At 33.3% G+C, this 14,513-nt stretch overlaps 1 protein-coding gene across 1 annotated transcript in view; it reads left to right on the top strand.

Moving 5' to 3' along the window:
- Positions 1 to 6: 6 nt before the first annotated feature.
- LOC112468552 (fatty acid synthase-like) overlaps positions 7 to 14,513 on the top strand; it is a gene marked incomplete at its 5' end in the record, with an annotated part of 25,440 nt that continues 10,933 nt past the window's right edge. The window contains 7 exons of the mRNA XM_025037776.1: positions 7 to 137; positions 1,229 to 1,533; positions 1,781 to 2,179; positions 2,246 to 3,270; positions 3,340 to 3,578; positions 3,811 to 4,504; positions 7,672 to 8,491. Coding sequence (XP_024893544.1) covers positions 7 to 137; positions 1,229 to 1,533; positions 1,781 to 2,179; positions 2,246 to 3,270; positions 3,340 to 3,578; positions 3,811 to 4,504; positions 7,672 to 8,491 — 3,613 coding nt within the window. The remainder of the gene's footprint in view (positions 138 to 1,228; positions 1,534 to 1,780; positions 2,180 to 2,245; positions 3,271 to 3,339; positions 3,579 to 3,810; positions 4,505 to 7,671; positions 8,492 to 14,513) is intronic.

Raw genomic sequence — 14,513 nt, 5'->3', positions numbered from 1 at the left:
GATCATAATAATGAGATATTTTTAGAATCAATTGGAAAACTTTATAACGCAGGATTGCAGCCACAGATTGCAAATCTTTATCCGATAGTAGAATTTCCTGTAAGCCGCGGTACCCCAATGATTTCTCCTCTTATAAGGTATGTATATTTTTTAGTTATATATAAATGGATAAATAGCGAAATAACGGAAATTTTTGTAGACTTTAAAACATTAAGTCAATTAATTAATATATAATTAATTAATTATATTAATTAATTTAATTAATTAAAAAAGAAAGTCTCTGGAGTCCTGTGACTGTGCCAATGTTTGATACGTTATGTTGCGCTAAAAAATTGACCGATGTCGACCATCGTGACTGCGTTTAAATGTTTTGTCGACCGTCGTGACTGCGTTACAAATTTTAATTGAGGATTTACGAATTGTGTTGCGCGGAATTTATTGTTATTATCTTACGCTGAAGATGACCAAAAAAAGGGTCAAAACGTCCGTTTCATCGTTTCATATGTATTTAACGACTTAATATACTTTCGTTTCATATGTATGCTTATACTTGGTAAATTTATTGCGCACTGAGTACCGCGCTTGGCTCCCATTGCCTTTCTCACATATTGACAAACAACAACGAACAACATAATATCGAATTAAATCTCTGATTTTTTTCAAACTTTTTATCACTTGATCTTAAAGCCACACTTATTTTTATTGTACCGTACTATATTTATTAGACATTTGTAGAATATTCTATGCATATTCCGAATGGACAAAATTTCATGGAATATTTATGGAACTTCTACAGAATATTCTGAATAACCCGTGGAATATTAAAATATTTATAGATTGTTTATAGCACATTTCTTGCATATTTCATGCTGTATGGGTTATACCTCATGTAGCACAGTGCAGAAGACAATGAACATAATTTTATTAATTTAAGCTAACGTAATAAGTTTATATACCGTGCACATTCTATCCTTGGTTCTGTATTGATACTTGCGATATTCTTTGTATTTACTGCGAAATATTTTCAGTATATATTACGAATTGGAAGAAGGTGGACATAGAAATCTTCTCAGTATGTCCGCAGTAAATTGTAGTATCTATGTATCTCGAATGTTTTGAGAATATACGCAATATACTGCGATATCCTTCGAACATTCTCAGTATCTACATGTGCTGTACGGGAAATGGCTAACTGATAAATGTATTATAGTTTTAATAATATTTGTAGATGGGATCATTCCAAAGATTTCTACGTATTTCGACATAGTGAGCGAAAAATAATTGACACAAGAGAAATACATATCAATATTGATATAACTGATGTGACATTTGTGTATTTAACGGGTCATGTCATTAACGAAAAAAATTTATTTCCGGCTACGGGATATCTTTTCCTTCTTTGGGAGATGATTGCTTCGTTAGAAAAACAAGAATATATTAATGTGCCAGTTGTATTTGAGGACGTTAATTTTATTCGTGCTTCTGTACTAACACAGCATAATATGGTCAACTATACTCTTTCAATCCAAAAAGGTAATATTATTACATAAAAAATTAATTTCCCCAAATAAATATTAAATTTTAAGATGTATTTTTTCTTCTATGTTACGTTTACATGCTAAAATTGCAATCGAGCGTAACTATATAATTGTAAGATATAGAATTTTGTTTACGCATTCACTACATTTGTAAGCTATATACCTATATCTTTGCTGACTGCAGTTTCTTGTTCGTTGAATTTATATAATGTTATCTTTAAAGAATTTATATCTGCATCTAGATAGCAACAGGTTCGAAATAATCGAAAGAGATAGTACTATTGTTACTGGAATAGTACGAATTCCAACCAATATTAAAAATGAAACAATATCTGCTAATCTTGCGGAATATGTCGATGATAAAGAAGAAATGAGTACTAAAGACATCTATAAAGAATTAAAGCTTCGTGGTTATCAATACACCGGCGTATTTCAAGGATTAAAGAGCTCATCGGTTACGGGATCAAACGGTCATATCGCTTGGACATCTAATTGGGTGGCATTTATGGATAATATGTTACAGATGATGATTTTAGGACAGAATTCAAGGAGCCTTTTGGTTCCAACAAGAATTCGCAAACTGACAATCGATCCAAAATATCACATACAGCTAATTCGAGATTATGTGATTGAAGAAAGACGTAAGTATGATTCAATTCAAAAACAATTGTTCTACAAGTGAATATTATTTTTGTGCTATGTTGTAGAATTTTCTGTTCGTTATTATAAGTCTCTAAACGCTGTGATATCTGGAGGAATAGAAATTTGTGGGATTGTGGCTACACCTATACCTCGCCGACAAAAAATAGTTAATACCGTACTTGAAGAATACAAATTTGTTGCTCATCGTGATTTAAGAACTATGTCATTACAAGATGCAATAAGAATGTTAGTGCACATCGCACTCGAATGTTACAATATGACAAAAGTTAAAATTATCGAATTTGTCGATGATAGTGATAAAGTGACACCAGAAGATTTAAATTCTCCAGTTGTTAATGAAATCTTAAATGATTTACCGCAGATTCGACATCACATCAGACTTGTGACGACCTACGACAAATTCTCAAACATCTCTTTACCCAACAACGTTTCTACAACGGAGATTATTAAGTTGTCGAGAGACGAAAATTGTTTGATAGTCATTGGTTTTAATATTTTGACAAAAAATAGCAAAAAATTATATGAACAGTTATTGTCTCTGTTAACGCCGCAAGGTTTTCTACTGACTCTGGAGGAATCCGGTTCGGTCTACGATTATTCATGTCTGAAAACGTATCAGTTGGATGTCATACTGGAGAAACAAATAAATAAAAAGACATTTTTACTATTAAGAAAAACGCGAAATATTGCGAGAAATCAGCGGATTGTACACGTAAACAATTATAAGTTTACGTGGGTAGATGAACTGAAATCAATTATGAGTGGGCAAAACGAAACTGGTGTAGATACGGAGATAATACTTGTTTCGGAAAGAGACTTTGAATGCGGGCTACTCGGTCTTATTAATTGTTTACGAAAAGAACCAGGAGGCGAAATAATTAGAAGCGTATTTATTCAAGATAACAAAGCGCCTGGTTTTTCTTTGCAAGAACCATTGTACATGAAGCAGTTGCAATTGGATCTACCTATCAACATTATACGTTCCGGCAATGTTTGGGGATCATACAGGCATTTGCCATTACCATTGTTGAAATCTAAACTTGTTCAGAGCGCTTACGTTACACAGATGGTGCGTCAAGAAATTCTATTGTAACTTTTATTATATACAATAATATATAATCAATTTTATTTATAACAGGTACAAGGAGATCTAAGTACTCTCTGCTGGGCACAGAGCAGAATGTCTCGCATCAACCATGAAAACCTCGTTGATGTAATTTATACATCTGTAAATTTTAGAGATGTCATGGTAGCGACTGGTAGACTCAACGCTGAAACTATCGCACCGTTCGAACGCGGTAACGATTGTTTTATCGGCATGGAATTCGTTGGCTTTAACACGCATAAGCAAAGAATTATGGGATTATGTTCGCACGGGTAAAATATAGAATATCAATACATATGTGATAGAAAAAACTTTCTGCAGTTGATAATATTAATTTCTTATACTTTATATGAGTGTCATTAATTAGTATTATTAATATTTTAATTTAAGTAATATTAATTTAATTTTTATATCAAATGAAATATATGTAAGAATATGTAAGATATACGTCATTTTAAAATAACGTTTAAATAAATAAATACATTTTCAAAATTTTATATATAGAGGAATGACGAACATTCTCGTGGCTGATAAGTATCTCAGTTGGATTATACCTGACAAATGGACAATGGAAGATGCAGCAACGGTTCCGGTTGTGTATTGTACGTGCTATTATGCATTGTATGTGAGAGGTAAAATGAAAAAAGGGGACAAAGTCTTGATCCCTTCTGGTACTGGAGGTATTGGTCAAGCGGCAATCCATCTTGCGCTTTACGAAGGTTGCGAAGTGTTTACGACAGTTGGAACAGTCGAGAAACGGCAATTTATAAGAGAAACGTTTCCTTCTATTCCCGAAGATCATATCGGAAACTTTCGAGATACAAGCTTTGAACAAATGATTATGCAGCATACAAGAAATTGTGGAGTGGATATCGTATTGAATTCCTTAGCTGAAAAGAAATTGCAGGCATCTGTTTGCTGTTTAGCAAATGGTGGCCGTTTTTTGGAAATTGGAAAATTTGATATGGTTTCCAATAATTCTTTGAACATATCTATCTTTTCCAAAGGTATCAGCTTTTATAGTATTTTATTAGATAAATTATTTTATTCAAACGCAGAACAAAAGTCAAGATTGTGGGCGATAATAACAGAAGGTTTAGAAAATGGCGCTATTAAACCGCTGTGTAGAAAAGTCTTTGAGAGAAATGAAGTAGAAGCAGCCTTTAGATATATGGCCGCTGGAAAACATATCGGCAAGGTATGATTATTTTTTAATACACAGAAATATGTAATTATGATGCAAAATATTCTATCAATTTAAATAAGAAACATTTCTTTTATTTATAATTAATACTGTAAAGATTGTAACAAATGTAGGTTTAGTTAAATTAAATTTCACAAATTTTCTTCATTTATATTAATTAATAGCATTAATTCGGGTAATTCCGGTTTTTACACCGCAAAGGTCAGAAAAAATAGAAGGAATGAACCCATACAGCACAATTGTCTAAAAGCGGGACATAAGACATCTAAAAGACGTCTTTTAGACATCTTTTAGACGTCTTACTAAAAGATGGCTAAAAGACGTCTTATGTCCCGATTTTGGACATGGTACTGTCTGGGAAAGTATTTGCTCGCAATCACTTTGTTATGTGGCTTTATGCTATATTAGTATTGTGTTGTAATGTAATTTCAATTCTTTACTGTTAATATTAACGATACCGTCGTGAGTTGAATCGATTTCTCAATGTAGTAAATATAGCGCAATATATATTGCCGACAATATTACGACCTATATAAAATGAATTGCTGTAGGAAATGTAAAAGTTTTCATAGTTATTTTATGATGCATGTAGAGGGATAATAAAGGATGGAATACAGCAAAATAAAAGTGCATAGCTCTTGTATTCTTTGTTTAGCTTGATATGTTGTATATTCCATCTGTTTGAGATATACGGCATTTTTAGCATGCGGTATTTGTGCCATAGTACAGACACTATGTAAAAATCGGAATCTTCTATGTGTTCTTTTTCTCTTTTTTTTATCGTATAACAATAATCTTTAATCCATCTATTGTTCGTCTATTTTCTTTTTAAAATTTTTCAGTTTTATAATTTATTTATCATTCTTACACTTTAATAAAATTATTATACACATTTTATAACTTATTATGACATTTTATTGCCTTATTTGCAAACATTATTTGTAATTTTTTATAAGGCGTATATTCCACCCATGAATGGTTATGTATCCCACCCCTATAGGATATATGGCAAAAATGCAAGAGTTTGTAAACGTTTTTTTTTTGTTAAATACAAAGAATAAATATTTTATATTTCTTATTTTTTATAGTAGTAGACAATATAAAGTTTTCTATTGATATAATTTATTTGCCTTAAACATAGTAAATAGTACTTGATAAATTATATACTGGAGTTATTCTATTCACTATTTAGGGGAAACCGGAGCAAACTCGACACGATTTTTTTCAAAGGCTATTTTTAACAGCTAATTAAATTTTTTCAAGCAAATTCAATAGTACATATTTAAAGAGTGTTTCTTCAGGTGCAAAATTGCTTCAAAAAGTTTTGTTGCGCGTCGCTTTGTTTTGCCTTCACGAAAGGAAAAGTACCGCGAAGACAAATTTTTAAATTGAAAAATGCCGGGGCAAGTTCGACATTTTTTCTGATCAACACAATTTGATCTGAAACTTATTTTTTTATTGCATGAAAATAAAAATACATTGTTTATCGTAAATTTAGAAAATACACAAATTCGGAATAAAGTAAAACAATCATTGGAAATAATAAGGAAAAAATTGTTGAACTTTCAATTATCTTCTTCTGAACTCATGTCTGAAAAAACAATTAATGCAAGTAAACTCGCGATTGGACGTGCGCATACATTTGTCATGAGCCATACGGCTGCATAACAATCTTCATTTTTTCCTTGTTCAGGCAAGTACAGCTTCTTTCATCATTTCCTTATCTATCGCTGGTTTTTTTCTTTTGTACGTATTAACGAACCATTTTGCTGCAAACCAGAAGCAAATTATTTAACGCTTTATCGAAATGGCTTAGTGTCAACTTTGCCCCTCTGGCGTGATGCATGTTTACTCCGGACGTCGTTTTTGCACTTTTGTCACTCCAAAAACATAAAAATTTTTTAAATATGCAAAAACGATTATCGGATTTGTATAAAGAATCAAATTTCTCATCAAAATCACTTACCTATAGATTCGTAAGAGTAAAACTTGATGACAGAGTAGAAATTTTTAAGAGATCAGAAAAATATCAAGCAATCTAACTTAATTTATAAAATTAACTGCGGAAATTGCGATGCCACGTACATTGGCCAAACCAAAAGACATCTTGAAACACGCATTAAAGAGCATAGAGCGGATATCAAGAAGCATGTCAGCAACCATTCCGTTGTCAGTAAGCATCGTACCTCTTTCGATCACGAATTCGAATGGCATAAAACAGAGATATTACATTGCAAAAAACAAATTAGAAAACGCGAGATTGCAGAAATGTTTTTCATAAAACAAAATAACAACACAATCAACCTACAGAAAGACACGGATAATTTGACCGGGGCATATGATATAATAATAAAAAACATTTAACGTCGATTGTGATCAGTGTGCCTTTGTCACCCGTGGACTGCTGACATGCTTTTCCCACGTTTACCACGGTTTTTACATATGACGCGCAAACTTGTAAGTTATTTAAACTTGTCAATTTATATTTTATATTTTTCTTTTTATATTTTTTCATCATTTTAGTTCTGTTAATTTTTATTTTATATTTTTCTTTTTATATTTTTCATCATTTTAGTTCTTGACTTTTGGATTGTTGGCACAATGCCAGGACTGAATTGTTTGCAAGCGATGTAATTTGAACACTTGATAAGGACCGAAAGTTACGGTCGAAACGTCGTGAGATAATTAAAGAATTTTTATATTGCTAGTCAGTGTCAATTATTACTACTCCTGTTTATCAGAAAAATATGTTTATCATCATCCAAAACACTTATATTGCATTAGAAATTACACCACAACTCAAAATGTCACCAAGTTTCGTTGACAACACTGGTACATAAAGACACATTCACAGTAGGAAAGGCAAGTTTCTACGATAGATTTAAATTGGCAAAAAGTCTAGTGTCGAGTTTGCCCCGGTCTCCCTTACTATTATTAAAAAATACATAAAGGTAATTTTGTTCTTTCTATTATAAATATTATAGATAAATGTTATTCCACACAATAGTAAAATTAAATTATAAAGTGAAATGTTAAAATTAATAATAAAATTAATGATAAAATATAAAACTATCTATTTCAATAATAAAATAGAAAGTGAAACCTTTGCCATTTATAATTTATTGTTTTATAATAATTGTATCTTAAATGATTGTTCATAGATAATAGTAAGAGTTCATAAAGAGGAAGAGTCTTTGGACACTCCATTACTCGCTCATCCACGATATTATTGCCTAGAACATAAATGCTACATTATTTTGGGAGGATTTGGGTTAGAGCTAGCAGATTGGTTGACTCTTCGAGGTGCGAAAAATTTGGTTTTGACATCACGAACCGGGATTAGAACAGGTTATCAGCAATCGAGAGTAAAACTGTGGCGATCTTACGGTGTGGATGTACAGATTGTTACAGTCAATGATACTTTGAATCATGAAGACTGTGAATCTATATTAAAATTTGCTGAGGAAAAAGCACCAGTGGATGCTATATTTAATCTTGCAGTTGTTTTAAAAGATTGTATATTTCAAAATCAATCGACGTATACGTTCGAGGATTCATTCAAATCAAAAGCATGGATGACGAAGAAAATGGACAAATTGTCGAGAACAATATGTCCACAACTTCGACATTTTGTCGTTTTTTCCTCCGTCTCATGTGGAAAAGGAAATGCAGGCCAGACAAATTATGAGATGGCTAATTCCGTAATGGAAAGAATATGCGAAAATAGGATGGAAGAAGGATTACATGGTTTAGCAATACAATGGGGTGCTGTTGGCGATGTTGGACTCGTTGCAGATATGCAAGAAGACAACAAAGAACTTATTATTGGAGGTACATTGCAACAACAAATATCCTCTTGTTTGGATACGTTGGAGATATTTTTGCTCCAAGACCACCCTGTCGTAAGCAGTATGGTTGTTGCTGAAAAAGCAAAAATTGATGGATCAATGAATATTTATGAAACAGTTGCTCACATCATGGGTAAGCAATTTTAAACAAAACTAATATAAAAGAATATCTAAAATATTTACTATTATTATCACAGAGTGAGTTTTGGATACTGTATAGCTACAGTCTCTTACATACTGTATACAGGGTAACAGAAATGTGGGCTGCTACTTTAGGGGTATATTCTACTCGTCGAAATAAGCAAAAAAAGTTTATATAAACGTATGTCAAAAAATGCATCGTTACAGTTATGTTCAAAGGACGCGAAGGATGGTTCATCAGTGGTTCCCTGATGTTCTCATGTTTTCTCACGTTTCTCTGTAATATTGCGTGTACATTGCGAAATGTGTCTGCAATTCTGCTGCAAGATACAGAGTGATACAAAAGATTACTGTCAAACTTGAGAAGTGCATAGAGGAGTCAAGATAGAACAACTTTCGATTAGGAACCATATTTGTTCTCCAAAGTAATTCTCAGTCAGTACAGGCATTTAAATGTATAAAACTCGGATAATATACCAATGAAATAATTGTAATTTGCTACTTTTACATTAGCTTTATTTTGTTTTTACTAAAGTTTTTTTTAAGGATTTTAATCAAAAGTTGTTCTATTTTGACCCCTTTATACGCTCCTTAAGGGGACTGGTTAGGTTTAAACTGCCAAAAATGGGGTAAAATTCAAATGTCGTTCGTGAACAAACAAATAAACATACATAAAATTTGTTAAGCATGTTATTAGTGCTTTTTTAACGAACTAAATGAGACGTAAAAGTCCCAAAAATATAAATAATTAACTCTCAGTTACCTCACCTGGGTCTGAGAGACCCTGCACATTGTTAAAACGTGCAGGGTCTTTAAAACGTTTATAAAACCCTTGTATCTTTTTTTAGTCAGTACTACGTCAACTTGAAAAAAAGCAATCTTTTTCGCTTTTTCAGAAAAACACGTCTTTCTTTTTTTTTTAAATAACATTTACATTTTTTAACTTGGAATAATCTAACTTGCACAGTCTTGTAGATTGTCTTTAAAAGACGCATCGATTAAAAAAAAGACTTCAAATTGATGCATTTGTCTTAAAGATACAAGTTAGAAAAAACGGCAGGAGTCTCTCAGACCCTGGTGAGGTAATATCGGGGTGTAAAAACGTAAGTTAAGGGTGATATTGATGCTTGAAGGCGACCGCGCGATTTGCGCACTGCTCTGTTTTTGCTACGATTCCTGGTGAACGAGTTGGAATTTTACAATTTTTTTTGTGCCATTTTCTTCGTGAGATCCCTCTCTATAGACTGAACCTAAAGTCTAAAAGATTACGTCAAGATTACAACAATGGCAGCCAAAAAAAGATTCGAAAAATTTAAGTTATTTGTTATTAAAACAGTTACAAAAAATTAATTTTTGTGCGCTAAAATAGGTTCAGTTTACAAAAAAATTTGCTATTTTTATTTACAAAAAAAAATCAAGTCGATATCTGCAGCCGTTCATGAGTTATCGTGGCAAAACTAGCAAAAAATTCTATTTCGAGAAAAACACGGTTAAAGTTTAGAATAACGCGGTCAGCTCACATTTTTAACTTTTCTGAGCTCAATTTTGTGAATTTCTCAAAAACCCGAACTGGGAAAAGTTCCTAAAAAATCACACTATCAGAATATGTAAAAAAACAAAAACAAATTTTTCGAAATTTCAAACCGTTCCCCTTAAGTTTGGCAGTAACTTTTTGAATCACTTTGTATATGTTGTGCGCGTACAGCCACGCGTTTGACCGAAAAAATCCGCTTTTTCAGTCGGTGACCTATCCAAGTAGTAACAGCGTTCAACGTTGCTTGATATCGATGATCGAACGGACTAGTTACGGCATTATCGCCAATTGCCATGTACATTATTCTGCAAAGTGCTTCAGCCAAAGTATGTCTTATTATTAGATTAAATTCAAAAAACAAACATATTGATATGTATACCCCTATAACATTTTCTGCAATTGCAAATGTCGGCAACAAATTATGTTTACCGAAAGGCCGCAATGAGAAACATAACTTTGTTATTGTCAATTCTGTTAGCACACTTCCGTCAATGTGCAACAACCTTTGTTGGCAAAATGGCAGAATGGCAGCTAACAGCAAGCAGATACCGAACATATTGTTAGCAAATTGATGGCAAATGCCAAGCTGTTTAGTTATTGCAAACAGTGTCAGCAAACATCTCGCAAAAATATAACAATGTATGTTGACGACAGATAACTCGGACAAGCGAGCAGGTCTGTTGAACGCATTGACGACAGATTCACGACGAATATTAAACAACAAAACAGCTTTGCTATTACAAAAGTGTCAGTATTCGTCACGCAAGAATGCAACAGCATCTGTTATGCCGTAAATTTTTTGTTATTTGTTGGGACAGATTTGGTCAATGTTTGAAGTAAATCTGTTGACATGTTTGGCGACAGACTTGCTTTTTGTATGGCGTAAATCTTTCGTCAACACAATGCTCTCTCAGATACTTTTATCTTGCCAACATATTGCTAACAAGTAAGGTCATTTTCAAATTAAAAGAATATACAAATGTCGGATTATTCAATAGATGGCATCCGATAGAATTCGTTTTTTTGTGAGAAAAGTACGATGAACGATGGTATCCCTGCTGAAAAAGCTTGATTAAAAATCCAGTTAATATCATATTAATTTTAATAAGATTCTAAAGACTTTATGACATTCCGTTGACCTAGTCAAAATAATCAAAAAAGAAACCATTAGATATAAACAGATTTAATCAAACAGTCAGAATAAGCTGGTATTAATAAGTTATAAGAAAAAATTTCTAACTAAATTTTAATAATTTGTATCATTTTAAATAGCATCTGTTTTCTACTGGTTTTTATTACAAATTTCGAAAAATAATCTATAAGTCTCTATTTATTTTATTTGGAAATAATATCTACTGTATTTTAAAAGAAATTTAAAAGTATTCCCGATAGACTATTCTATATGTTTCTTAAGGTTTTAATAGGGACTTGTTCCTATTGGAATTAAATAAAAATTTTCAAATAAATGTTCAACATATTTCGATTGGTATTAACAGGAACATGTATCTATTAGTATTTATCAGAAATTTACAATAGAGTGTTTTATAGATTTCTATAGGTATTAATAGGTAATACTTCTATAAGTATTAATAGATGTCCAATGGGATTTATTGGGAATTCGCAATAACGTGGTCTATAGATTCCTGAATGTTTTAACGGGAACAATTACAAACGGGATGTTTAGGGAGTTTTACAAAGATTTCCCAATAGACTGTTCTATACATTTCTATTGATTTTAAAAGGAACTGACGTCTTGGTGGTTTTTAATGGAAATTCCCAATAAATTGTTTTATAGGTTTTTTTTTTTAGGTTTTAATGGGAACTTGTCTGTATTGGTGTTAAATAGAAATTCTCAATAAATATTCTATATATTTTGAATAGTATTACCAGGAACATATATCTATTAGTATTTATCAGGAATTTACAATATATAGGGTGTTTTATAGATTTCAATAGGTATTAATAGGTACTTATAGATATTAATAGGTAATACTTCTATAAGTACAAATAGGTGTCTAATGTGGGATTTACTGGGAACTCACAATAACGCAGGTCTATAAATTTCCAAATGTTTTAACGGCAACCATAATTTTGAAAAAATTTTACAGGGATTTTTTAATGAACTGTTCTATACATTTCTATAGGTTTTAAAAAGAACTAGTGTCTTGTGGTTTTCAATATAAATTAACAATAAACTATTCTATATGTTTTTTAAGGTTTTAATGGAAACTTGTTTCTATTGGGATTAAATAAGTATTTCCAATGAATGTTCTATATATTTCGAATAGTATTGACAAGAACATATATATATATATATATATATATATATATATATATTGAAAATGGTCTGACGACTGGCGCCACTCGACCTTCGTCCCGATCTACAAGAAGGGTTCCCCCACTGAATGCTCCAATTACGGGACAGTGGCTCTTATTCCCCACGCGAGCAAGATCCTTCTCCATGTCCTTCATAACAGATTAAAGTGCTTCCTGCTTCCGGAAATAGCCGAAAAGCAGTGTGGTTTCATTCCGGGGAAGGGCACGAGGGAGCAAATTCTGAATGTTCGCCAAATAGTGGAAAAAGCCAGGGAATTCAACGTCAGGGTCTTTATATGCTTTGTCGACTACACCAAGGCGTTCGACTCGGTGAAATGGACACCCCTCTGGACCATTCTGATGAAAATGGGAGTACCGCGGCATCTGGTGGCACTTGTGGGAGCCTATATGAGAACAGCACAGCGGCTGTTCGAGTCAACCGAACGACATCCAACGACTTCCAAACAAAGGCGGGCACGAGGCAGGGCTGTATTCTCTCACCCATACTCTTCAACATCTACACAGAGTACATAATGCGGCAGGTGCTTGAGGATTGGAAAGGAGGAGTTTCCGTCAGGGGGAGGAGAATCAGCAACCTGAGGTATGCCGACGACACGACGATTCTGGCTACGACCGCGCAAGAAATGGAAGCTATCATGGAGAGACTCGCGTTGATCAGCAGAGAGTATGGCCTAGAAATTAACCGAGATAAGACGAATATCATGATCATCGACAGACAGATGAATAACCAGCCCAATGTGAAGGAAGTGGCTGGATTTGAAGTCGTTGAAAAAATGGTCTATTTGGGCTAAATGATAACTAACAAAGGAGGATGTTCAGAGGAGATCAGGACGGTCTAAACGGCCATGGCCAGGGCAGCCACCATAAAATTGAGTAAAATATGGAAAGATAAAATCATCACAAAGAATACCAAACTGCAACTGGTGCACTCCCTCATCTTTCCCATCGCAACCTATTCAGCCGAGACATGGACCATCAAGCAGGCGGACAGGAGAAGGATAGAGGGGTTGGAGATGTGGGTGTTCCGGCGCATCCTCCGGATCTCTTGGACTGCACACCGGACCAATATATCGGTGCTGGAAGAACTGGGCATCAGAACAAGACTTCTCAAGCGAATTAATCAGGCTTACCTCCGCTACTATGGACACAACGCCAGACGAAGAGACACAATGGAGAAGCTTGTGGTGGAGGGAAAGGTTAATGGAACGAGACCAAGAGGAAGATCACCAAACAGATGGATAGACCAGCTGCGGCTCCTGGTGGGGAGTTCGATCCACGGGGCGACTCACTTGGCGCTGGATCGGGGGGCTTGGAGCAACCAAGTCAAAAGTGCGATTACTGTGGCGTCACCATGAAGCGCCGCCACGCCCTGTCAAGGGCAAAAGGATTGAGGAGAAGGATATATATATATATTAGTATTTATATCGGGAATTAATCGGATTTCTACAGTAGGTACATATTAATACCTATAGAAATCTATAAAACACACTCTATTGTAAATTTCTGATAAGTACTAATACACATATGTTCCTGTTAATACTATTCAAAATATATAGAACATTTACTGAAAATATCCATTTAAGGGGGTATTCTACTCTAGAACGCGTTTTTTTTTCGGGATTTTTTTACAAGAAATTAGTGAAAATTGTTAATATCAGCTTTTTATGCATATATTTTATTATCTTTAGAGAATATAAAAAATATTTTTTGAAGCTGAATTAATGAATATAAATATTAATTAAACCCTATCGAATACATGGCAAAAAAAACTGTGTCCATGATTGCGCCCATTCTGGTTGTCTGAAACAAAAAATTCAAAAAAATTCTTAATTAGTATGAGTTTGGCTATAGCAGAAACTACAATTTTTAAATTAAAAATTTAATTTGGCGGTAATTTGAAAATTTAGTAGAATTTTTTTAATTTTTCGGAGGTTGCCAAAATCGTAAAAAAAATTTTTTTTTACTTAATTCTAATTCCGGCTATAGCCAAACTCATATTAATTAAGAATCTTTTTGAATTTTTTGTTTTAGACAACCAGATTGGGCGCAATCATGGACACCGTTTTTTTTTTGCCATGTATTTGATAGGGTTTATGTTGGGAGAAGACTTTGAACGAGCAATAAGTTCCCGCCCTTCTAGAGG

This window comes from Temnothorax curvispinosus, unplaced genomic scaffold (assembly GCF_003070985.1).
Source record: "Temnothorax curvispinosus isolate PA1 unplaced genomic scaffold, ASM307098v1 QBEX01018619.1, whole genome shotgun sequence".
Taxonomy (NCBI): domain Eukaryota; kingdom Metazoa; phylum Arthropoda; class Insecta; order Hymenoptera; family Formicidae; genus Temnothorax; species Temnothorax curvispinosus.
The sequence above is the reverse complement of the archived record's forward strand: the minus strand, read 5'-3'. Positions and strand labels throughout refer to the sequence as shown.